The 27,504-nt window shown below is 37.0% G+C and overlaps 1 protein-coding gene across 2 annotated transcripts; it reads right to left on the reverse strand.

Annotated features, from left to right (window-relative positions):
• Window positions 1–667: 667 nt before the first annotated feature.
• On the reverse strand, window positions 668–26,779 carry RASSF9 (Ras association domain family member 9). 2 transcript variants are annotated; one of them, XM_079304123.1, is made up of 2 exons: window positions 26,334–26,779; window positions 668–4,390 (listed from the first exon to the last, which is right to left on the reverse strand). In XM_079304123.1, exons 1-2 carry the CDS (start codon window positions 26,378–26,380, stop codon window positions 3,115–3,117), a joined length of 1,323 nt encoding a protein of 440 aa, XP_079160249.1. In that variant the 5' UTR covers window positions 26,381–26,779; the 3' UTR covers window positions 668–3,114. The 2 variants fall into 2 exon arrangements, with proteins under 2 accessions (XP_079160249.1, XP_079160250.1); XM_079304124.1 differs by lacking the exon at window positions 26,334–26,779 and adding an exon at window positions 21,848–22,164.
• Window positions 26,780–27,504: the final 725 nt, after the last annotated feature.

Raw genomic sequence — 27,504 nt, forward strand, 5'->3', positions numbered from 1 at the left:
AGGTATGGATTCAAACTGTAAGAAGGTAGATTTACATTAGATATTAGGAAAAAATTCTTTACCGTGATAGTGTTGAAATACTGGAATAGGTTGCCCAGAGAATCTATGGATACCCCATCCCTGTAAATGTTGGATGCAACCATTAGCTACCTGATGTAAAGAAAGGCATCCCTACTCCTGGCAGGGGGTTAAAAAAGATTATCTTTAAGGCCCCTTCCAACCCAAATAATTTTACGATTCTATGAAATAACCACCCTTCTGATTTTTGTTTCACTTTACTTTGAAATGTCACATTTCCACTCCCTGGGTAGAATTTGTCTCTCCTCTTATGCAGGACTTACTTGATCTGCTTTTCTGTCAGTAAGTGTTCCACAGTTCATGCAAAATTTTAGAAAATAAAACCAAATTTGAAGATGGATATGTCAGCTGGCTTAATGGAATGACAGGAAACAATCCAAAGATTTTTATTGCGTATTTTAAATTATGGGAATTTTAAAATAAAATAAAATATAGATAGCTGTGACAAAGGAGGAAGTAAGCAGCATAAAGCTTCATAAAGAATATTTTTAGCATCCTAAAACCAGATGAAACAAATGTATGGAAAGTGTAGAGGTAGATAAACAGAAAAGAATGCTTTAATAATCTTGTACATTCTAAATTCTGAAAAAAAAAAAAAGTTTATTTGAGATATCAAAGTAGTCAAAGTACAAACTTCAAATACATTCTTCAAAACACTGGATTTTTAATATTGCTTTATTTTTTAAGAAATATTCTCTCTCAAACTATTGTTCTTAGTTTCATCTTAAAACACAGTAATACTCTTAAGACCTACAAGTTGCAGGGGAGGTACAATCAACCACCAAGTGTGGATAAAGATTTGCTGAGAGAACTCACAGAAGTTCCTAAGAGCAAAATAAATCTGGTAGAGTATGAGTGGAAATTAATTTTCCCCCCCACGGGTCTTGTACTAGCCTGCACAGCTGTGTATATTACTCTGTTTCAATTCTCTATCCTCTAAGTAATTATATATAAAAAATGACTCAATAGAAATTGTAGCTATTGGTAACTAAACTCAGAAGAACTCATAGAATACATTAGTCTACCCTCAGCATTCAGAACTCTGGGTTTAACTACTTGTCAGAGTGATACCACAGAGATCAACAGATGCAGAGTTGCGTTAATAAATTATTACAAAGATAAGATAATATATTTCATACATGTGTTTCCATCAGGAGCTGATGAGTCTAAATATCACACATTATTATTGAAGTATTCAAATTATATTGTATGAAAAAAATACAACACAAAATATATTAAGGCAACTAGCACACTTTGCTGAAACAGAAACTATTTATAATATCCAGGATTAGGAAAAAGATCCACAGCAAATAAACCACAAAAATTTCTTTTTAGAAAAGATTTTTCTTCCTTTTTTTTTTTTTTTTTTTTTTTTTTTCTGCATTAAATATGTGCCAATCAGCAGTCCTAGTACTTTGGCCATTTTAGAAAATGGTTGAAAGACACTTAGGAGAAGAAAATTATAGAAAAAGAAAGCACTGTATCTGAAATAATTTTATATTTACACCTTCTAGGTACTTTGCATTTGTTTACACTTTAGGCTGCTAATTCCAGCATTGCTTTGAATTTTGCAGAACTTAACTTTATTCAGAAATATTGTAATTGTTTTTCATTCAATTCTTTTAATCAGAAGTATTAAACTGATTGACCTGCAAAATATGAGCATGACAACCCAGAAATTATGCATGTGTTCTGTATTAGCAGATCCTCTAGCACAGAGTTAGAGATCTTGTTTGGTAACTCAATTCTCAATTTTGCAGCTTGATTTAGGACTTAGAGCAATATGTTGGAGAAGGATTTGAGATAAACTACATCCTAAATGAAAAAAAAAATCACATAGCCACACAGTTGTAAAATTCTCATGCTTTGCATTCCTTTTTTTATTATTTTTTTTATTTTATCTGGAGCCCGGTTTTTAATTATATAAAGTGGATCAGCTTTTGCTGTATCCCAAAGTCCTCACTGAGGAAGTAGGATTTACAGGTTCCTGGTCCAAAACAGTATGAGATGGGATTTGAAAACCTACTTGCTATATGAAAATAGTTGATAGCTGGCTATTGAGAAACTGTGTCTAGCCAGAGACTAAAATGTCTGGTTCCTACCTGTTGCTTCTGTTATGCTTTTTTTTGGTAGCCGTGATTTCAGGAGGTTTAAGACACTGGATCCAGCTGGTGAGATAGGTAGGAGAAAGTCTTGCTGAAAATGCCCCTAGGGTTAGGTGTGAGCCTGGGATTTCAGCGTCTCGCACAAGCAGGATTTAAGTAGTTCTGACATGCCTGCTGGCAGGAACTCTGTGGACTTAAACATCACTAGGGCAACTACAGGGTAACAGCAGATAAGTAGGGGGTTTAAGGATCTTAAACCCAGATAAAAGCTGCTGAAAGAGAATCAAAATTAAAAACCCATGTGTGGAAGGTAGTTTTTAAAAGGGAACTTAGGAGTTTTTAAAAGTATCATCCTGATATTATAGAAACTAAATTTAAAATGTGACATAAATGCAATTATATTTCTTCTGTTTTACATTATCATAAAAATTATTTTTTAACAGATTAAATGCTAAATTATATAATCTTTTACAGCAACTTAATAGCAAGGAAACTCCGTCTGCATAAAGCTAATGTAACAGAGCAGAAAATCAAGCTCTTGGTCTAGCTTTCTTTAGTCTCTACTTCACATTCCTAAAAAGTTAGGGAGATGCAGGAGCAGACCCAAAGACCGAAGGATATGAAATCTCCAAACTTTTGGTCCAAGGCAGTCAGAATGCTCCCATTTCACTGAGTATCAACATTACAAATTCTAAACAGTCTTGATGTAGCAAGGCCAACAACTTTGCACCTTTTACCAGTTAACCTGTCCTAGCACATAGCATTCTAGCACAAGTATACTATTAAGGACATAAATAGACACTCTTTACTTTGCTAAAGCAGTGCCACAGCTTCAATACCTTGTAGAGCTTAATTTCCAAGACAATAGGTTTGCTATTTCTTATAAATATTCTCCAAAATAAAATTTTAAAAAACGTGTTACTGTTTTCAATTATGTTGACAACAGTACCATGTCCCCTGCAGTTATTTCAGAGTCCTGACTGTGTGTAGAGCTGATTCCAGTGTCAGAGTCTGTATCGTTGATGTCCAGATTAGTCACTCTATGAACAAAGTCAGGAACAGCAATGCTGTTACTAGAAATGACACTGCCCTTGGATGGCTCTTCATTTGATTTAAGCCTAGTTTCAATGTTGTCTTTAACATGTAGCAAATTAAATTCCTCTGTAAGAAGTTCATATTCTTTTTCCTTCTTTTGAAGAAGTGAGTCCCTGTATGTAAGTTCTTTCTGGATGCAGCTCAGGTATGAGTTGATTCTCAGACCATCTTTCATGCTTTTTTCTAGCTCATATTTTACACTTTCCAAATCTGAGGCTTCCAGTTCGGCATTAGCTGCTCCTTCTGTGTGAACATCCTCTCCGTTTTTTTCCATGCATATACCGTGTACTTCTCTTTCAATTTCAGCACACAGATTCTCTATTAATTGTTTGTGATGTTTCAGTCTCTCTTCCACCTGTAAAATTCCCTCACTTTTGCTCAAATAGTCATGAATATCTTTTTGATCATCCGGCCTACTCCCTTGATGCTCAGCCTCACTTGTATTGATCATTAAATAGGAGTCCTGCACATAATTTTCTCCATCATTCGCCACACGATCTAGATGGAATTTTGCTTCACATTTTTCAATTTCCATATCTAGTTCCTTCATTCTAAGGACTTGTTGATGAATCGTATGATCTTGAGAAATGATCAGATGAATCAGAGTCTCCATATTATCTCTCTCTTGCTGAACACTGTCCTGCTTAAGCTTGGCCAGTTTCCGGAAAGTCTTCCTCACAATTTTCTTTTGCTTGTCTATTGGCAACATCTTCATGTAGTTTGCTGGGCTGAGATCCCAGTGCTTTTCTATGTTTTGTACTACCTTGGCTTCTGCTGTCTTCCACAATGGAAACGAGAGGAAAGCATCTGACTTTACCAATACAAAATGCAAATTGGCCTGCTCTTCCCCCCAGGCCTTCCAAAGTCTCAGAATCTTTGTCAAGGGAGGCAGTACTCGCTCTGAGCCTCTCCATTTTTCTACAATGCAGTAATCACTAGGTTTTCCAAAAAGGACCTTTTTCTCTCCAAATGTTGTCTGATGTTCCTCAAGCAGTGCTTGAACCACTTCTGAGCAAGTTGTGCGCTTTGTCAGGCCACATACAATCTTCTCCTCCTGGCAAACCCAAACCACAATCTCTCTTTCATTTGAAGCCATGTCCTTGCTGTGAGATCTGGAAAACAAGAAGAGAACAAGTATAAATTACATATCAATGGCAGAGACAGTATGAATAATTACTATAATCCTGATATGACTAACACATTGAAAAACTCCTGTATTGTTGTACAAGACAATACGCTTGCTTAAATTGTATGAAGAAATGTTTTTGGATTAAGTAACAGCCTTAATTAACTAGTGCTTTAACATCATTACTAGTCCAGCTGAATGAGAATCTCACACAAAATATCTTTTCTCAAATCTCAGTTTTGTCTGCATAGCAAGAATGCCTTAACAATCAGTGATAAAGTTTGGCAATCTGCATTACACTTTCAGACTGTCCTAGGACAGCATGGCTGTTGGATCTTCATATTTGGTCTCATTACAAAGACTGCACAGAACCTAAGCTCTTAGAAATGGCTTCTGAAGGGAAGAATGCACTCAACATAGGTGGACTGAGGAAAGATGACTGAACACCACCAGTGAATCTGACAATAGAATAAATCTATAGTTCTTCTGCACACTTGCACCCACACAAGTATAAAAATAATTGTTTTCTTTTTTTTTTAATACTAATAAGTGTCAAGACAGTTTTTGCTCTTCCTGAAGTACCAAATACCCTGAATTCCAGTGAGTTGTGAGAGAATACCAGCTGCAAGAGAATACATACATGGGTATGCATTTTATCTTGTTATTTGAAATCATACAGAAATGCAAGAAAAGAATAAAGTTGTTTTACTTAGTTGCTTATTTATTTGTTTATGAATTACAATGAATGTGCTGTTAACCTGGTACATCCTTGTACACTGAGATACCTAACTCCAGGTGTCTGAGATCCCATTATAGCTCCAGTACAACCACTAGTGCCTAGGCAGCAACTCAGTTGGCCAAAGTTAGTAATTCTTCACTTTGCCCCCATCTGGTCTTGGACTGCTGTGGGCTTGTGTTGGCAGTGTTGCCTGGATATTCCTGTCCTCAAGACCTTGAATACTTTTCTTCTTTCACAGACCCAAAGATTTGACCTCTTGCATAAAATGATAAAAGAGTAAATTCCCTGAGGAAAAATGTCTTTGGATTTTTCTGGTATCTCTTTCAGTTGATTTGAATGAATGAGGTTAAACCTAGTCTGACAGAAAAAGCTTGAAAAAGAAAATAACTGTTCAGATGATATTTAAAGATGCAATACAGAATTTGTTTCTATCTAGGACTACTTATTCACAGAACTTTTTTGTTCTTCTGAGTTGTAAGCATGGAGTTTTATTTGGCTTAATTATGGTTATACCCTATGATTAGTAAAGCAATCCAGCTTATATTTTTTTCTTAATTATTACACAACATGACAGACACACTGCAATCCAATAAATTGAACTATGATTGACTCAGCTCTAGGTGCCACTCTGACCAGGAGGCAAAAATCCTTAAAAGAAAGGAAACTGCAAATGAATACTAATAAAACTGACAAGTGTAAGTTTATTAGTATTATTGCACAAGAGAGCTCTGTCCAACTACATTGCTTCAGGTCTTGGAACATTCTCTGTAAAATGTGTGTTTTGGTAGATGACTCTGAGTAATAGCATCATTTTTCCTCTCTAATAGCTCCCCCTCACAGGCCAGCATTTTACAGTAATTATTTTTTGAAACTAGAGCTCAAAAAGTTAATAATGTTTCCATAGACAACTTCTCAAAATAAGAAAGCACATATCACAGGCACAGAAAATGGCAAAGTGGCACAAAGAAAGAGTAATACTCAAGTTTAAGGAGGGGGAAGGAATGGAGGATGATATTAGATTAAGTGACATTACTGTGAAATATATCACATGCTAAAAATTCACTATCTGTTAAGTCCTCTGAGATTTAAAATATGCAGGTTGCTATTTTTTTTTTTCTGTCGACAGATTGGCAGTTAAGTGAAATTCAGGTAAATAGCCTGTTGCAACATAAGTCAGCTGTGACTAAAATAACTCAGTATTTGCTTTACACTACATACATGAAAAAAAAAAAAAAAAGCAACAAATCATTTATTATGCATACAATTATGCAAAATAAGTCATGAAAAATACAGTGTCTCAAACCATGCTCACTACTGATACCTAAATAATTGATTTACAAATATAAGTGTATTACCAGTCATTGAATTTTAATGTATAAAAGTACTGTAAATAAAAAAGAGGCATAAAAATATAAGAAATACCATACTGAGGACTCTGAGGCAGTAAACTCAGGGTGTATGTTTCTTGATTTATTTTGCAATCAAGAAATGCATTTCAGGAAATGAATGTCATCTCTTCCAGCCTTCTTCTGAGTGTCTTATGCAATTTGTTTTCAAATCAAAACTATTCCTATTTATTGGTGGGGGTGGGGGTTGTTTGTTTTTTCTTGTTCTTGTTTGATTGGCATACTTTCTCCTCCCCAATATTTTCAGTAGGTAAACAAATTATGTGAATTAAGCAGAAGCCTACTGTCTCTTCTCCTCCTGGTTCCTTTAAAGCTTTTTTATTAAGCCAGTTTCTCTCTGTGCTATTAGCAAATCTTCAGACAAACCTGCAGACCACTAGACATCCCATCACTATTGTATTGATGAATACTTTTACTATACTTTCTTATATGAAATTCCCACAGAGTTCGGCAGGAACTCTTAAGCAAACTATTGATGGAAACACATTGTATATTGCAAAGCAATCTCTACAGGATCCCTGGAAACAATATAGATTAGAAAATAACATCTATAAATTACTGTTTTCAACCCTTTTCTAGCTGTGTATTGCCCCCTGCAACTTTTGCAGTTATGATGCACCTGTCTGCCCAGACTTTACATTTAGCTTTTTTGGGGAAGGATTGCTCTTTACTTTGTCCATAGTATACAACTATTAGTAGCACAATTGGTTAATGTATGCACATGCACAAAAAATCAAGTAACTTATACATGAAAATAAGTACTTACAAATACTTACGAGTACAATGTATGCACCCTATATCTTTTAATTATATTGTCAAATTTTACAGTAAAGGAGAGAAGAAATTAAAAGAACTTCTGAACATCTCAGTAATTCTTCATCAAAGCAGCATGGTAAAGTACAAATTATTTCCCTGAAGTTTCTGTGTGTTTGTCCCAATATGTACTATCTTAATTTTTATTCAGCCACTTCTCTCAATTTCTGGTCTTTACTTCTAAGCAAAAAGAATTATCCAGACGTTTATAATTTTACATTGCCATGGAATTCTAATATATTCTAAAATATCAAAAGTAGTTCTTTGTTCTCTTCCACTAAAAAGGGTAAACTGGAACCTTACCATCTACCTTTTAAATAAAATTTATTTTATAACCTTTTTTCATAGTTAATTCAGGTAGTTCCAAACAAAAATGAAGCATGATAGTGTCAGTCACAGAATATCAACTACTAAAATCTTGCTTTCAGGATGCAAGAAGATTCCAGTATTAGGGAATCTTTTGTTAAACTTTGCATTCCTCAGAGAAAGTGAAGAGCAGATTCTGCATTTATGAAGTGGAATCCATCTTGAAGTTAAGACTTCAGTAGAAATTCACCATCAAAAATTCCTCTTTGTCGAAAGAAGGCCTGCAAGAAGAATCCTTACTGCCTAGCCCATCTTTGACCACTGGGAATAAACAACAGGAAGTTTTCCCTCTTTCATTAACTATAAGAGACCTATGTGGCCTCCTTCAATCAAATAGCTCACTTTTAGTAGTTAAAATCATGTGAGTTAATCAATCAGATTCATTCAGGTGATATTAATCCAGATTCTGGTTTATCTGAGAAAAATGTAACAAGAATGGTTACAGTAGCAGTTGATTTAATATAACTAAATATGACTAAATATTATTATAACTAATATAACTAAATGTGAGACCTACACATCATAGCTTCACAACTTAGTATAGACCTTGACTGTTCAATTTAACCAGTGATTTATAAGAAAAATCAATTAATTCACTTCAATACTAAGAGGCTTTGAATAATTTTTGGTCATTGACAGGAATTCCTTTCTTTTCTTTTTGCTTTTTTTCCTGAGATGCAATACTAAAGGTTACAATCTTCAGGAACAAGATTTGCTTTTTAAAAGTCATTTAAACAGAAAGGCAACTTTCTCATATTACAGGTTGCTTGAATTTCATGTCCTGTAACTTTGTCAAGGACACAAAAGAACCAGCATTTTTAATAACCTAGCAGTTAATAGGAGTGTAACAGCCAAAGTGTTGTTCCAGTTTAATAGCTGGGTGTTCCTGAGGACCACAATAACAATTTCTTTAAAACTAGCTAGGCAACTTATACTTTTTCAAAAATATGCTGCTGTAAACAGGCTTTGAAGTTTTCAGTTCTGGCTTGAATTCTGTTTCTTTGAATTGATCACTCAAATATTCTACTTATATATCATATCTAAGACTATAAAGTCATGATGATAACAACATGAAAGACTATCTTTTTTTTTTTTTTTTTTTTCCTAATTACTTAGGAATAGATGGGAATTTAAACTTAATAATGGTCAAAAGTACGTTTCCAATCTTTTTTTTGCTTGCTTTGATTGCAGTTTTCTGCCTTCTGCTCCTTGTTTCTCTTCAGGATGACCCAAAACCCCATCCCAATCATGCTCTAGACCTCACACAGTCTTAATTACATCAGCACAAACTGATTGTTGTGTGTCAGATATACAATTTGTTAATTTATTCCTTTGGCCTAAGGGAAGGTAATACATTCCAGCAATGTACAGACAAAACAAAAACATTTATTTATGTCTCACAAAGTCAAAATAAGAGAGCATAAATGCTGGAAGGAGCACTTTTGATATTCACTGACTTTTAGGTATGTCTGGCTCAAAAATATACATATCAAACATAATTCTTTGCCTTCCTGCAATGATCTCCCTCAATATGTAATGTATCAGTTTTACAAACAATCATGCCAATCAAATAAAGGGATCCTCCTACTTTTTAGAATTTCACCTTGACATGTACAAGATGCTTCTTCGTCTTAACTAATTTCTGCAAAGATTCTGCTGGAACTAGGTCACTAGCAACTTAATGCAGTGTTTCTGAAATGTAATGGACACTAAAAGAATATTTCCCGCTTGTTGAGAAAAAAACATAGATATAAACCTTGCCCCATTCATGCAATAAATTCTTTCTAGACTTCTCCCCCCCCAAAAAAAATTAACTCCCTTTTTAATATTACCATATTTTTGACATACCCTTTGCGAAGATAAATCAAACTAATCAATTAAAAAGTACTTAGAACAGGGATTCAAACCTGAGATTTGACCAAAAATTTTACTAGCTACCTCCTCCCAATCATTGAAATAATTTATATGGAATAAATGTCAGTTGGTGAAAAAAGATCGCACACCAAGCAATACATTAACTTTTCCTTGCAAATACATAGAACATTCAATTATTTATAAATTTTACACCAAAGAGCTCATGCTAGAAAGCCATTAATGCAAAATATCTTCATCAATTTTTCATTAGTTTTTTGGGAAAATCATGTTTTATTCTATGACAGCCTAAACCCTCTCAATAGCCCATATGGTCTAATCTGCAACAAATCAGATGACAATTGTGTTTTATAATTGACAGATTGCCATAGTGGGGTCCTCAGCTGACCAGAGTATGTAGGTATGAAGGTATGCCTCTGCCCTGATCTCCCCAAAGTAAGATCAAAATACTTCTAAGCCTCTAAGCAAACCCCTACACTATGCCAAGATACCACCCAGAATAATTCACTTTTTTAATGGAAAAGACAAAAAGGGTCTAAGAGAGAATCTTACTGCTGCCTACTGCATCCTTGCAGTGAAGTGCTTGCCAAGAGATTCAGGGTCTGCCATCTAGGTGCTTTCCTAGAGTTCTTCTTTTCATGCAATTTCTGAAAACCTTGTTATCTCAGTGCCAAGATTATTAATCTCTGTTATCTCTTAGAGCTGAGCAATAACTATCATAAAGATAAAACTGACTATCGATCAAAAATGTGATCGTTTTTAATCATATTTACTTCCTGGAAAAAATAAGAAGTCAATATTACAGGGATACCTACTTGACACAAATGGCCTACATTTGCAGCATAAGGCACAGGCTACATATAATTTGAGAGCTTCTAATACCAGTGACTCTTACATGCCAGGATATATAAGGGCAAATATCAGCCAAAGAATCACAGAGTATCTCAAATAGAAAGAGACTCAGAGGGATCATCGACTCCAATACCCTGCTCTTCACAGAACTATCTAAGATTAAACCATATAACTAAGAGAATCATCCAGGAACTTCTTAAACTCTGACAGGGCTTGGTGCCATGACCAAATCGTTGAGAGACTCTTTTCGCACCCAACCCCACCCTCAGTGAAAAACCTTTTCCTAATATCTAATGACTTGTGGAAATGGTGTGGGAATGCTGTTTCTACCAGACCTCTGACCCAACACAAAGTTAATAATCAAATATGAAGTCGAAGTGTAGAAAATATGCCCATCATCACATACCAATTAGATAACACTGCTTTTACTGTTTTTATTGTATTATTTCTTTTATTGTATTGATTTCATTTATTGCATTGCGTATATTGTTTCTTTTTCAAAATCTCAGCATGTTACTATATGTATATGTACATATATATGTGCATATATATGTATATATATGCATACATGAGACAATAGGTGATGATTATGAAAGCAAAGATTAAAACATATTTTGGCTTTTTGTGATTTTTTTCTGTGAAATTTGCAAAAGGATAAAGTGATTAGGGCTATGTGTTGCAGCTCTTGTGTGGAAGAAGCTAACTTAATTTGATACAAAGAGATTTTTGAAAGTGAGTTTAAATGTTAAAATATAGAAAGCTGGGGTCAGAAGTCTTTCAACCTTTCCAGAATAAATGGCTCATGTTGAAAGTCCATACGAAGTTTATTTAGATTATCTACATTTAAACCACCTTTTCTCTTAATTTTCTGTCCCCTTCTGTAAAGTTATTCAAAAAGCAATAAAGGCCAAATCTTATACTCGGAATGCCTCCTGCCTAAGTACATTATATGCTTCTGAGTTTCCTAAGGGCAGCAATGAGGAAGTAGCTACTCTCTCACTACCCCATGAAGCTGGAATTACTCCAAAGCCTTAGGGATTCAAGGGAGCCTATTAACTAACTGTGTTCCCGTTCCCCTTCACAAGTCCTTAAAAACAATATTAATGGAGGCACAGTTAATATCCATGTCATGTAAGACACAGAAATTCCATACATGACATGTCAGAAACTTGGTTCTTCTTCCCTTTTGCATCATATGAAAGTCAGGGAAAAGGTCACCTGAAAGGTATCATGGCAAGGCAGAACTAGTACTTTAACTGTGAGAATAAAGCTCTCAATACAGATAATCAGTGTAGTCCCAATACTGCAGGTAGACTTGGAAAGAACACCACAGAATTTCTGTAAACAAAATAATTATCATTTATAGAGAGAAATAAATTTCTCTCTACCATCTGTTTCTCTATTCATTTAATCTGGCTCTGCGATAAACCTTCCTTCTTTACATAGGCATTTATTAAAAATGAAAGGGAATTAGGCATCTTGTGAGCCATGTGGTATTTTTCAAACATACATATTTACACAATAGTTTGGATGCTCTAATTGAAATATTTCAGGTATTTGAAGAAATAAAAAAATTTATGAAAGTCTATTTTTATAACTAGCTAGTTACAATGCTTTTTTTTCCCCCTGATATACATTTAAGGTTCATTTTTCTGTTCTTTTTTAAAGGCATAAATTTTTAATTCAACAAGATACCCATACTGTCAGGAAGACTCTATGAAGCATTTTAATTGGCAACAGCTGTTTCAAATTATGTCTATATTAATTAAAGTTTATGTACTTAAAACTATAAGTAAGTCCTTCATCACTTCTGCAGAGAAATGCCATCACCTTAGCTACTGTACAAAATTGCATACATTATAATTCGACAATGATCTGTGGTTGAAATTTCTGTTCCCCTGAACACTTTATACTATCATGATCCTCCATGACAAATTTCAGTGGAATAAGTTTGAATTGCTATGGGATAGTATCATTTTTTATAGATAAAAACATAAAAAAGTATGACAGTTTGTAGAAAATAATTCTGATAATTGTTTTACTGCAAATAACTTATTCACACCAGACTGCTGCTAACTTGAAATGTCAGACTTTGGTAAAAATCCCATGGGAAATCATGTGCTTCATTCTAATAACTGTACTGTTTAGAAACAGGTGTCTGAACAGGGACCAATTGTTAAGAAAAATAAAATGGAAAAAAGCCTTGACAGTACTTAAAACAGATAAAAAGGAAACTAAAGTATCCAACAAGGCTGACAGTAATAATTCTATCATCTGTTAAGTGGATGGATAGCAGAGTTTGTACTACATAGAAAGTAAGCCAAGAAATTGCACTAATTCAGGATATGTCACTAACAGAAAGACAGAAGTAAGAGATACTGTAAGATGAATTATACACCTCGTTCACTAGAGAAGAGCAATAGCTGTGAAGGATTAACCTGAACACTCCCCTGCTACTCTATTTAATAATGGCAGGACTCTGTGTCTTTGCTACAGTGGCCAATATTATTTTGCAAAACCTCATTTGCATGGGCTGAGTGCAGATGTTCAACAAAGCTGACCAGAAGTTTACTAGGCCCTCCCTTTCACTTATTGTGTCTGTCCTATACCATGTTTACACTCCCAGTCAACCTACAGGCAAGTGCAAATGCTGCAGTGGAGACTGCATTTACCCCTGCCCTTTCCTCCTGTCTTACCTCTGCAATTTTCCTCTGCCCCTAAGGTGCACATTCCCTACAAATTACATCTGCTTTAAATCTGCCTTCCTGTCAGACTAATCATCATTTCTCCATTGGATAGTCAAAATTGTAAGGTTGGTAAGTGGATATTAGTCAAAAAAATGTTTGGAATTCCAGCAAGTGTGGTGTGTACACAAAATGACAGGTAACACATTTATCATACTAGGCCTGTATTTGCAGTAGCCTGACACAGTGGAGGTTTCAGTATAGAAGAGAAGAACTAGCTGTCCACCAAAATATTTTCCAAGATGAGTAACACTAACATCAACAATTTACTTTACTGGGAAAACATGCTTTGATGTGTATACTGCAACTGCCGCTGAGGAAGCAGCTGTTATACAGGAATGGAAGATCCAGGGAAAACTCCAGAGCCAAAACAAACACTGACATATTCAGGGACAGTAATTATTTAGATCATGTTAGGGGGATGGGACAATTGGCATTTTCAAATTCCTCAGCATTAATAAGCAACATGAGAAGCTTAGAAATATCAATACAGTAAATACTACATCTTGATTTTGAGCAATGAGTAATTCTCACTAGTGAACAAATGAAAATGCAACTGATACTTTTCATACAAGAATTTTGCTACTTTGCAAAACCACAAATCTTTAAATTGCTCCTGTGTCTAATTTAAGTGCAAATCCATATTTAAGCATAGGTTACACTGTACAAGCTTTATGGAGCTCCTATTAATAATGTACAGAATTAGTTTAAAACTCCATCACTTTCAGTAGTATAGAGGAGGCAGAATAATTTATAGCTCATCTGGAACAGCTTCTAAATGACAGACTTGCTGTTAGAGTTAATAGAAGTTTGTGTTATCTAACTTCTCCCATTAGAATTTTATAACTGCTTTTTAGAAGCACCCTGGCTGTTTATGAGCTTTCAAGATCAAAGAAGTGAGGGGAATTCCAAGCATTGAGAGTATGAGGGGTTTTTTTGTTTGGTTTGCTTTTTGGTTTGTTTGGGCTTTTTTTCCTCTTTTTTTGTGGTTCCATGAGATTCAGTTCAGCTTTTGTTGAAAGGCAGAAGCGTACTGCTTCCCTCCCCTGTCTTTGTTGACATTTTTCCCAGTGAAGAAACAAACACAAAGTATTCTGAGGTTGGGTCTGAGCTGCCAAAACATGAACAAAGCGCACTGTATGTAGACAGATGATAATAAGGCAAGTTAAATAATGGAATGAGATACTGACAAGGAAATAATAAGGCTTCATGCTGCTTTTCCAATACTGATCTGAAGGAGGCTGGGATGGTTACCTTCTTATGAACCTTTATATATGCTGTGCATGTTTTGCACCTCTTCTCTGCTCCTGGTGGCACCATGTGAGACAGGTGCTCTTCTCATTCATAATAAATGGAATGCCCAGTTGGACTTGGTTTCTTTTTGCCAATCCTAACGTTAAATTCAGGCTCAAGAAACAAAATAAGAAAAATACTCATCTGGGTTCTATGGAATCAGGCAAGAGTAGCAGCAATGCAAAGGGAATGGTAGAGAATGACCAGGAGACTGGAAAAGGGGCTTAGGACTGCTCTTTGTGCAACAGCAAGCCTTTAGAGGTGTTTAACAACTTCAGCCATCATTACCCTTTTCTAACTTCTTAGAATCCAGTGATTTGTCCACATAACATTTTTGTATAGCATAAAATCCAGTTTGAGTATCTCTCTACAAATTGCTGGAATTGAGAAAGACAGGATGGGCTTTAATATTCTCCTGTATGTATTGTAATAAATTTCACAGAGTGAACCACCCCCCTCTGAAACTACATTGTATGATCTTTCCTATTAAATTTGCTTTCATTAAATCATTTTGAAAAAATATCACCTCAAAGGATGTTCTATCAAGACTTAATTTACAATCAATTCTTTCTTTTCTTTTTTTTTTTCCTTTTAAATTTCTCCCTCAAACTTTCTGAAAGACAATTCAGTGACAAATGTGTTCCATTACTTGCAATATTTGAAGAACTGGAAGGAAAAAAAGATGAGATAATGAAGTGGACTCTTATATAAATGTTCATCCTAAAGAGCTAAATTGAGTACAAGATACATAATTATGCTAACAAGAAGAGTGGACATAATTGTTTTTCAAAGAAACCTGAAGCATTTTTACTGTCCATTGTCAGATTGAGAGATTTGTGCAGCTTATGCTTTGAAGTAATTTTCTAAAATTGCCTATCAATGAATGCTTCAATATGTGGTTAGTCAGCCACAGGCTGATAGGGTTTCTGAAATATAACCACATCTTCTCTGAAGAAGCTACTGAGCAAATGAAATAAATTGTTAACCTACCAACTGTGCTCTTCCCAAGCAATGGATATGCCTAAAGAGGGCATAGGAGATTGCAAAACTAGCTCAAGCCAGCTGATAGAAAAGGCAAAAAGGGATAAATTGCTGTCTGGAAGCAAGTTTAAAGCTGGATCATAAATATTACCAAGAGCAATGGGAAATTTATGAGATTAATGCAAAGAAGAAAGGTGTAGACAAGAGAGAGATATAGAGTATGGTGTCCAGCAGCCCACACCCCAATTTTTTAGTTGTAAGGGGATGGAGGAATCTGACTGCAGAGGAAAGACATTCCATATGATTCAGATAAAACGCCATGTGAATCCTAAAATATGTGAACAACAATGACTTAAGCCCAAAACCTCTTCTATGACAGACATAATGGATTCAGATAATGTGTTTCCAGCTGGCTCCATATGAAGAGGCTCAAAACCATGTCAGTTGTCCATCACAACCGTCCCACTAGAGCTGAGCTTCTTGTCTGACCTCCAATGAGTATGATTCAAGCCATATGCTTAAATCCAATGAGGATGAATCAAGCCATAAAGATTAAAGCCTTGTAAAACCATCTGAGATGGCCACCCAAATGTGACCAAACAGTTTAGGAAAAAAACTTCAAAAATTTAATGCAGCTGAAAAGCTGGTAACTCCTGGCAAAAGAATTGTGATGAACAGGGAGAGCAGGTATAGGCCAAAAATCTGCACAGCTGAAGCTAAGCATGGCAACAAAACTGTGACCAAAGACCAAGGTATGCCCAAGAAATAATGGTGCTAGTTTTGTGAGATGTACCTATGGCAGGATAGTTATTATACCAAGCAGGCTGTGACACCAGAAAGACACTGCAAGCTACTTGTTGTCAGTTCACAGAAAGTCAGACTGACTCAACATTCAAATTAATCCTATGTTTCTTTATTTCACATACCCAAATGTCTTTGTAGGTGGGGATGCTTTCAACATATGAGCAATTCAGATGGCTTCATAGCTCAGGGAGGATAAAAAGGCATTTTAACAAGGCACTTCATAAGCTGAGTGGTTACCACAGTGACAGCTGGGTGAAGGCATGCTTCCCTCTGCCATGTGAACAGCTCTGTCATGTTGGGAGAAATACACATATTTAGCTTTCTTCCGGGACATGTGCACATTCTGTTTGTCACTTCTGACTGCCTGGTGTATACTCAGGTTTGTAATATGTAGATGCATAAATATGCAATCTACAGAAGTGGCTATTTCTGCATGCATTGTTTATATATACAACGATTTGGGGGCTGTATTGTATTTTATTGTACATATGTGACAGTATATCTTATGAGCTATACATATGCATTCTGTGATCACATCCAACAAAAGCTGCCATAAATGCATTTTATACTGAATATATGCCTACCAGGCACAAATGCTTTAGCACAAAGAAATATGTTTAACATGCAGCTCAGTATTGAGAAATTTCAGACATTGTTGTTAAAGACTTCCATGCTACTTAGTTCAACAAAAATTGATTTGATTCAGTGTACCCATAGAAAGATTCATTCTTTGTTGGTCATCTGCCTCACTTAAATGTGCATAAGAGATGGTACGCAGTTTTGTCAGAGATACAGAAGGTACTGAAGCATTGCAGACACTGAATTTTATAACTTTCAAGTATCTTCCTTGCTGCTGAAATTCATAATGCTCACTTGGACACCTCAACTTCCACAGAAAGTACTACAGAAGGACTGAACTTCTAACAAGGGAGTTTGCTGACACCAGCAAATTCAGCAGGAACTGACCTAAAGCAGTCAGAAACACGAACAAAAGGGCAGGACTTAAATGCTGTTAGATCATGTCCAAATGTTCATTGCATTAAAAAAAAGAGACATATTAATTAGAACAGCAGTCCAAACTCTGATTCTTTTCTCTCCGAAGCTGAAGCTTTCAACACTGATCCTTGTCCTTGTCTGCCTTACCGTAACTTAAGCCAACACAAAATGAAGCAGCTTTCACATGAATTACTGAGAGAATTTCAGTTTAGAATAACTTCACAAGACTTTTCTGAATAATGCATAATGAGGGGAGCACAAATTGCACAGTGTTCAGGACCAGTGTAAGACATGACAGGAGTACAGGTGGCTGGGGAGTGCTACCAGTCAGAATTTAAACATCCTAAGTTCTTAAAAATTGTCTTAGCTGACTAGAATTACATTTAGGCATCTTCACAAAACTAGCCCTTATTACTTACATTTGTTCAATATATGTGCATTTTTATTTGTATTTTTTCTCCTAGGTATGGTAGAACGCCTTTAGAGGACACTTTTCAAAATTTAAACTTTTGATACATGCCCTTTACCATCAGAATATTACACTGCTTTTCAGGCTGACATTACTGAATTTATCTCCACATACTCTTGTAGGGAAAGAGCTTGCTTTTACAAACCAAATCTATCCACTCATTTAAATTCCCACTCTAACTGAATTGATATCCATAGACATATGCAAAGTAAGGCACTCATAAACTTCCTTTGCTCAGCCCTTATGTAAAAGAGTTTACAGGACACCGAATTAGCAAATGAGGAACACACAGTGAATAACCAGTTCTGTAAACTGTGGTTTATGTGTCTTGCCCAAAACTAGGCAGGAATTTTGTGGCAGGGTCAGGGAAGACATCCATGCTATTAGGATGGCTCTCCCTTAATCACACATTATCTACCTGTAATTCACCTCTCCGTTCATGTTTCCCTTTTTAATTTCTAAAATGAGTGGTGCAAAAGATGCCTCATAATCTGCTCTATCTGAGCATGCTCCAAGAAAAGTGATTGGGTGGAGCTCATATCAGCTACCTTAAGCTATTTAAAAATGTAGATGTGCAGTCAAAGATAATTTTCTGACCTTCCTCTGTAATCAGTGGCATAAAATAGGCACCTCCAAAAGAGTGACTAATCCCATACTGACAGCTTGTCTAAGATTGAATGAATTGCCCTCCAGAAGTGTTTAGATGTATCCATTAACTACAAAGAGTACCTAGATGACTAGATACCCAAATTTTCAGTGGCTCAAGTAGAGTAAGATGCAGCTTGACATTTGTGTTTTACTGTGTACTTGAATCTCAGGAGCAATATGAGTGTCAGCAGAAGTACTATGATCGTCCACAACTGCAGTTCCAAAAATAACTTAGATCTTTGTCTGACACCTGTATGGACTTCCATGGGTAAACAAACATTATTAGTTATCTACCTAATCTTTAAAGTACCGGGAGTCTGGGAAAGTGGGGCAAAGTCAATACCAATCCTAATTGTTGTTAGAAAACTGAATTTGTGCAGGGTTTTCAGTAAGGTAGGACATTAGCAACAAAGAGGCCCTGAGAGATACAGGCAATAATCAAGTTTAAAAAAGTATATCCAGTCCCTTTGCAATCAGTCCAGAGGAAGTCTGTCAACAGCTAATGTCCAAAGGAAACAGCAGCTCAGAACATCCAAAGCACCAGCAGCTGAAAAAGATCAGCACAAGATCCCATATTTATAAATATCACTAAACCACTCTTTGATCAGTGATCAAAATCTGATAACTTCCTATGGCAAATGAGGTATACTTTAGGTCATCAAAACAGAGTCTCAACTGTTGCTCTGAAAAATGTTGCAGCTTAAAAGTGCTTTCACAGTGGAAAATACTCTCTGTAGAAATAACTCCTTTGAATTGAAGGAGGCTGGGGAAAGAAAAGTAAGATGTTCTACATGGATGATGGAATCTATTAACACAAAGCAAATTGCATGTTCAAGACCCAGGGGCAGACTCTTAAAAATTAGTAGTCTTCACTCAGCTGCATTATTCCAGTGAGGTCATACACCCTTACAAGCTAAACTAAGGTAAACATATTTATACCTGACCAAAAAAAGGTCTGATAGATTATTAAATTTTCATAAACCTGAATTTGTCCTTGAACATGAGAATATTATGCTTCTGCATATTTATTTTAAATTTATATTCAAAATTTATTAAAAGGAGGAAAAAATAAAACCTTCTTTCCAATAGAGATGATTATATTTACCATTATGATGGGAAATTCGTAACTCAGAACTCTTTACATCAATGAAAGAGAGCAAATAGGGGTGGAGAATAAAGAAAGCAACTTAATCAGATTCATGATTTTTACCCTCGATATAAACAAATCATATATTATATTTACAAAAAACTACATCCCATCTCTATAAACATGCTTTTCTCCTATGATTATTCTGCAACTTACTAATTTATGTGGAAAAAAAAGGTCACAAAAAAACCAACCACAACCCAGAAAAACAGAGGTTTGCATCACCTCCAAGACTAAACATAGACTGGCTTTTTCTAATGCTGATGCTCAAAAATACATGTCTAGTAACCATCTAAACTACAATTTAAATGTCTCAAACTGACAGAGGCAAAAATGCACTTAAGCAGACAGGAGTGATAATGTAACAAGAAAGCTGGGAAAGATAAATATCTTCAAATAAAGGGTATAAATAAAGTGTTGAGAAATGTGCCAAATATACACCAGATTTTTTTCTTGATGTCTTTTGTTCATTTCCACATGGCATCAGGGCTTGTGTTTCATAGCATTGTAAATATGTTACATGACAACTTTATTATCATTACTATCGAGAAGCTTCCTTTCTGTTTTTTTTAGTTTCTGCAGGTAATTTTCTTTTCTTTTGTTCACTTCACAAAACCACGTCAAAGTTAATATTAGGATGCTCATGAAATTTCTCTATTTATTTCTCTTTCTGGGACACTAAACCCTCCTTACAAGGCATTTTTAACATTATGAAAGATTTTAGGCAATTGAAAAATTCCTCAGAAAAATCAGATAAAATCAAACCTAAACAATCCACAGTGTATTCTCACTTCCCTGCACGGCATCTAGGTTTAATGGTCTTATAAGGGCTAGAAAAAAAGAACTCACAGATTTAGTTCATACCTCTCCCCCTAACTGGCTTTCACACTCTACACTTCTACACATTTTACACTGTCTGGTCATGTCCTACTTATTTTCCTGAGGCATGTAAATATTAACACCCAAATTACTGCTAAGGAAAACTAAGTAAGCTTATCGGTTGTTTGAGGTCACAAACAAGTTGGTATCGTTATCACTATTGCAACACCTGCACCCTAGGTGTATTTCTGGCTAGGTCAAACCAGGAAAAGGCAATGTGGTTCATCCTGGAGCCTATTTGTGTCAAGTTCCAGAAAGGTGCTCAAAAAACTTTTGGACAAGGCTTCCTGAAACTCTTATCTGTTTTGCCCTTTGTGATACCTGAGGAACTGCTAGCATGGAAACACTTTGCAGAAGACAGAAAATCATCATCTCAAGCGTATCATACCATGTAAGAGAAACAATAGAAGTGAGAATAATAGCCCAACATTCATGTCCAACATTCAGTTCTAGGCTTCACTTCATGCGTGGTCTTAACATTTTTATATTGCATCATCCTTTCTGTCACTATTAATAAGGATTTACCAACATACTAAATATAGAAGCTGGATGAACTAATTAAGGCTTGTACAGCATATGAGATGTTAATGTTTTCAAATAATAGTGTTTCATACGGGAGTTTTAGATGATTATTAATCATATAAAACAAACAAAAACCTTTTTTTTCCCTGAGCATAGGTAAATCAAGATGTTCTACTCTGTGATTATCACTGACTTGTATTAAAGTTCATAGAATTTTAAAAAACATCCAACTCTGAAAACTTACTTCTGTCTACCGAATTAATTACATATTTAGCAATGTGCCTTTCTTCATGTACAATACTACTTTTTCAACAGTAAGAGAGGAAATGACCACTGACCACCAAGGTTTCTCCTCTTTTAATCTTTCACTAAAAGAATGGGAATTTTGTCTGAAATGTAACTCTCAGACTGACTCTACACTATATCAGTGTTTCAGATTAGCTTCAACTTAACCTAAGTCATGCTCTTTAGATGGTGTAGTATTACACTTCTATTACTCATTTTATTTACTCCTTCAGGATGAAATTGCTGCCTGCCCTCCTGGAATAGTAGATAATTAACTCTTTAGAAATAAGGTTAGTGTTTTGTTAGACAAAAAGCTTTTCCTGAAAGTGAAGTGAACAAATATGTACAAAGATTATTAGAAAATGTATGCAACCATTTTGACCCCTGAGACAAAGCTTCCAAGGCAGACCAGAAAATAAATTACAGTGTATGAAGTCTGGCTCAAAAAGGAACAACTTCTTTGATAGTTCACTAATACATTTCACACTCAGGGAAAAGTTAAAAAAATATGTAAAAAAGAATGCATCCTACCATTACCAAAGAAGCACCATCTTTTCAATTTAAATATTTAGCATAGGTAGCACCACTGATTCTAAAGCTTTTATCGGCCCCCTCCAATATACATACCAAATATTTCGTAGTCTTGTATCAAAAAGCACCTTTATAGCTTCATATACACTTTTATCCGGGTATGCTCATCCAAGAGAAGTATTAGACATCTCACATGGTCCCATGAGACTTACAGTGTGGGTCACACACAGTTCATTCAGACAAGCAGCTGATCTCCAAGAGCTTTACCAGTTCAAACCTCAATGCTGAGCATTTTCAGCTTTACTTCATCAAGGTTTAAAATGTACAGCAGTGTACTCAACCGTAGGTAGAGCAGGAGAGATGTTCAGAGTAATACACAAATCACTGTGCTAACTAGATGCAATGAGAAAATACTGGAGGGAGGGAGAAAGGGAGGGATCATGGAAATGCTAGGGCAGTATCAGATAGATGAAGCCTCTAATCTAATTCACTACCCCGCACTGTAATATATAAACTGAGAGAATAATTGAATGTCTCTCACTAGGGAGGGGCCTCTGACTGTCAGGACAGGAAGAACTCCCTTTTATATCCGTAACACTGAATGGAGATACATGGTCTTTCTTTCTTTTACCTCTGAACCAGAGATAAGCTGATTAAAGAAAGGCAGAATCAAAGAGTAGACAAAGTAAGTCTTTCCCGCCTACAGAGAAACACTAACTCATGTGGCAGTGAGTAAAAGTGAAAACAGTGGAAAAGGGTAAACAGTAAAAGGTAGAAAAAAATACAGGAAGAAAAAGAAAAACCTGTAAACACATTTTAATATTACCAGATTTGTAACACAACTGTTTAATCATGAAACACTACTCCGGGTTCAGAATTGTTGCATGCCAACAGAGCGTACAAACATTTGTGGTAAACATAAGACCAGCATGAAGTACACTGGCAAAATGCATTTCTCAAGGTGTGTTGAGCACAAAGGGCAGTCCTATAGCATTATACAGGATTATATGTACCTGCTTCCTTTCAGTATCCCAGCTACAAGACGAATGAAACAGTAGAGATTCAACAATTTTTTCTAGGCTTATGTGCAAAACCCATGGAAGTGATCTTGACGAAAGAAATAGCAACGAGGTCAATTTTCTTTCTTTGACATAGATCCAGATATCCTTGAAGTATTTAAATAAATCTAGACCCATTTTCAAAAAATTATCAAATCTAGCACCCAAGAGCAGAGAAGTCTTAATCCTACCAAAAATCAGTGCAGTGTAAATTCCTGTTCTGCTTAGCAACTAGGAAATTAAATACAAGGTGAAACCCTGGTACCTAAACACTGCAAGTATGTATGTTCTATATTTCTCCTATTTGGATAGGGAGCTGTTTTGTCTCTCTGCAGAGCAATGTGTTAGATCAATGCTAGACTTTATGAGCAGAGAACTCGGCAGCTTTTCTCTTCCTCCACCTTCAGCTAAGCATTTCCTGCCCTCACTAAACTTTTGAAGTGTGATGTGAGCTGAGCATTCCTCTCACTCTCAAAGTAAGCATCTTTAAGAGATTTGCATAAAAATAAATCCCCTTGAGCTTATTCATGTTGCAGAGCCTTAGTCCTGCAGGAAACTTTCGTTTTTCCTTTGTTGCCTTGGAGGGTACAACCTGTCCCTGCTGCGCACATTTGGGTTTGTAAGTGGGTGGGGCATCTCGGAAGCATTGTTCTCTTGGGGACATAGTGACAAGCACATACACATTTTGGCGACTGTGATTACTTCTGGTTGTCACAGAATGACAAAAAATAGTGTAAAAACTGCTTCTAGGTCTTGAAAAAAGATATCAACTTGCCAAGAAACACATGTTGGAGTCATAATCCTGGAGGCCACTCCCCTGAAATCAAACCAGGGTTTAAGTTATCTATGGGCATGATGGGCTTTGTACTGTCTCTGTGTGAGTGACATTTCAGCAGCCCAAGAGAGTAATACTGACTGAAGATCATTCAAATACTATCAGCAGTTCAGCACAGGTTTTGTCTTCCTGAGTTTAATCTCAGTTTCTCTAAAGACTTCTGACATAATTGTCAACATCCCTCCCCTCTTGCTCAGACACAGAGTAACCTCTTGTTTAAACTCTGAGGTCTTAGGGGCAGACACTGACAATTTCCAATCTGGATGTGAAGAGCCTACTATTAAACAGGGCTCTGATCTGGAACCTCTGGGCAATGCTGCAAGACAAGCACTAATTACAGTGGTGTCATCTTGTTATCTGAGCAAATGACTGCAACGCCTTCATTTTCCTTCTGGCTCTTCTTCCACCTACCTTTGTTGCCTCAACTTAGCTTTATGTCCTCATGTAAACATAGATTTTATTCCTCATTTGCTTATCTTATTACTTTCAGGAGTTGTATTTGCATGTAGCAAATGGTCATTAAGAACTTCCAGAGAAAAAGAAAAAAGCTGAGTTTCCCAGAAATGTGAATGAGCGTTAGACTTATTTCAAAAAGCAGCAGCAGGTAAAGATATACATTTATGTATGTATCTTTACAGGTAGTTAGACATAGTAGTAAGCCACAAGTTCTGACTCTACAACTACTTGCCTAAACCCAGTGAAGGATTTCAAGCTCACTTTTCAAGGTTTCAAACGAGTTCACCAAGATACAATTAAAATGAGACATAATTTTTATCTAGCTCTGAAATCATACTGCAAAACCATTTTACTAACTGCATAAGCAAAGTTTAGTTCTCAAAATTCAGTATCAAAGCTAACACTGAAATATGCAGAAATCTAAATATCTGAATAGATAATAACACTTCTTAAGAAGTATGTAACTTCCTTTGTTCTTGACCCTCTCCCTCTACGTTTCTGTGGTCACACAGTCCCTTCTTATTGCCACAAAGCCTCTCAGCCATGAGAGGCATTAATTTATTTTTGGGGATGTGAGGATAAAATGAATAGAAAGTCCTAGATGTTCACAGTAATGGTACCTTTGGTATTTTAATTTTTATTACCTATTTAAAGCTTTGAATTATGACTTTATTTTCCTGAGGAATACAATATCACATCAGTAAACATAGTGAGATTTATGCAATTAGTGTGAAGATATTGTAAATACCCAAAAGAGAAACAGTTTCACTATTGAACACAGGGGAACTGTGCTTTGTAATTTAATCCTTATTTAGGTAAGTGATAGCAGGAACAAAACTTCTACTTTAAGAGTAATAAATTTCCAGATCTATGTGAAAGCAGTTTCCTAGAAAAGTTCGTGTCCATCTTTCTAGATCTTCTAAACAAAAAAATGGCCATATGAGAATTATATCAGTTTTACTGTTTTCAGATACATTAGCAAGATACGCTGTTTAATCAGTAAACTACAATATTAATAATTCTAAAATAGTACCCTATTTTCAAACATTGACTGTTACAATCTTTCTAATTTATATTCGATATAATATACCAACTTTATATTTTTACACAATCCCAACAAGTACAAGCCCCCCTAAATCATTCTCAGTATATCGAAGGTGAAAACCAAAAGCCGAACATGGAAAAGAAATGGGATCTTTTTACAAGACTATTTAGAGTTCAATTATATTCCCCATAGAAAAATCATCCTTTTCATTATTTTAATACAAACTAAATTTCAGTGAAGAGCACTAGGCGAAATGGGGATGAGATTACAAGTGATTTTAGAGTTTCTCACTGAGACAAAACTTCTGTTTGACCTGTTTCTGCTTCAGCTAGATGGACTCAGCCACTGTACATTGCATAGGGTCCCAACAAATTTACTCTTAAAAAACCGAGTACCACCCTAGCACCCAACATGATTACATAACCCTTCTTCTCCTTTCTGCAGCCCGTGTGTGGGGCGTGTGGAAGCATGTACAGAGTAAGGGGCAAAGTCCCCATAAACTTCGCAGTAGCACACCCAAGGACCACAGCAGTCCCTTCTGAAGAATTTTCTAAAACAAAAGTACAGTACAAGTCCATCCCGGACTGAAGGCTAAACAGAAAAAAAGCATGTCCCCATCCCGCCTCCCCGCGCTGGGAGCCCGATGCTCTCCTACCTCCCAGCTGGCAGCCAGCGGGAAGATACGGGACGGGCTCGATCCGAGGGATCGCCGGCTGCGGTCACTCCCCGGGCAGCGGGGCTAAGGCCGGGGCCCGGAGCCGGCCTGCCGTGAGACCCGGGGGGTCTGTCCCGGGCAGGGGCACAGCTCGGCTCCCCCCGGCCGTCGGGGCCGCAGCCGCTTCTCCCGGCCGAGCCGAGCCCAGCGCGGGGCACTGCAGGGAAAGCTCCAGCTCCGGAAGAGCTGCCTCCCGCTCACGGAAAATACTGCCAGAGTCGAAAGAGACTGAGCAAAGAGGGGCACGGCAGGTCCGGGGCAAGGGGCGAGGGAAAAGCCCCTTCCCTCGGCACTCTTCCCGCTCCCCGCCGCTCCCCCGGCCCGGCCCCGCTCGCAGGTGAGCCCCGGAGTGCAGCTGCGGGGAACGGCACGGTCCCAATAGCACATCCTGACCCCAGAACCGAACAAAAAGTATAAAAAGTCATTCATCCCATAGCTCTCTACCTTTTCCTCCACATTCCCACGCACTTTACCTGTTTTTATGCCGCGTTTTTAATAAATTCCTTCCAAAAGGAGCCATGATCCCAGCGGCATAACATCAGCGATCCCCAAAGAATTCGAGGGTGTTCCCTTCTCCCCTATTTTTTTTTTTTTTTTTTTTTTGCCTGAGCGCCTTCCAGCTTGTTAATAGTCACCGAGCGTAGCGATGAGCTGGAAGTTGTGCAATTTACTGCTAACTTTGAACTCCAGTTTGTTGCTGCTGCTGCACCTTTGGAGTCCTGCCCAGCTGCGAACTTGAAGGAGGTGTTTCGAAGCAGGAAAAAGAAAGGGGAGGGGGGGAATACGCACTTGCTCCTGTGATGCGAAGTTATGCACAGAACTTGCTAAACTCTCAGCCTTGTCACCCTCAGGGCAACAGGCAACGAATGGGAAAGAGGGGGTTTTGCTCCCGAGTGCAACTCTGTAAAGGCACACACACACACAAAAGCTCTGAAAACTTTCCCCGGGAGGCTCCAGCCACTTCAGGTCAAGTCGCTGAGCTTAAGCGCACGTTAATGAAGGGCAAGCTACAGTTGCCACACCAGTTCTCAATGCATAATAACCTGCCTTTTCCGTACCTCACTCCTTCGCAAGGTCTAGAACGAGGGAGGGGAAGATGAAGGGAAAGAGAGCTCTGTGGCCCCTCTGCTCTCCCTGGACTTTTAAGTAAACGAGCTATTTGCATGGGAGCCTTTACAGACTAAACGCACCTTCCAAAGTGTGGCCTAGCAGAGAACCAGTGAGGCAGCAACACGAAAGACTGGATTCGTACTGAGCTGTTCCACGACCTTTTTTGTTATTATTTTAAACTGGCTTTGCCAGACGGGAAGTGAACACACACCATGGTTCCTGTTCATTGCAACCCTCTGGGAATGAGAGATTTGGAGCAGAGCTTCAGAAGGAAAAGTTTTTTTTCCCCCTCCTCCAGTTTGGAGCTGAGCAAGGGAAAGAGGACTCATTGTGCCCAAGAGGCTGATGCCAGCAGGTGAAGGTCCCAGGGCAGGTGGGAAGTCCTGTGCACAGCCCTAGCACACCGTAGACCTCTTGTTTCTGCAGTAACTTAACAGGTATATATTAGATGTAAGTAATGCCTAGTAATGCCTTCTTTTTTTTTAACTTTTTTTTAATAATTTTTTTCCCCCCCCCGCAGGTTAGATTCTTTAT

This window comes from Erithacus rubecula (genome assembly GCF_903797595.1).
Source record: "Erithacus rubecula genome assembly, chromosome: 4".
Lineage (NCBI taxonomy): Eukaryota > Metazoa > Chordata > Aves > Passeriformes > Muscicapidae > Erithacus > Erithacus rubecula.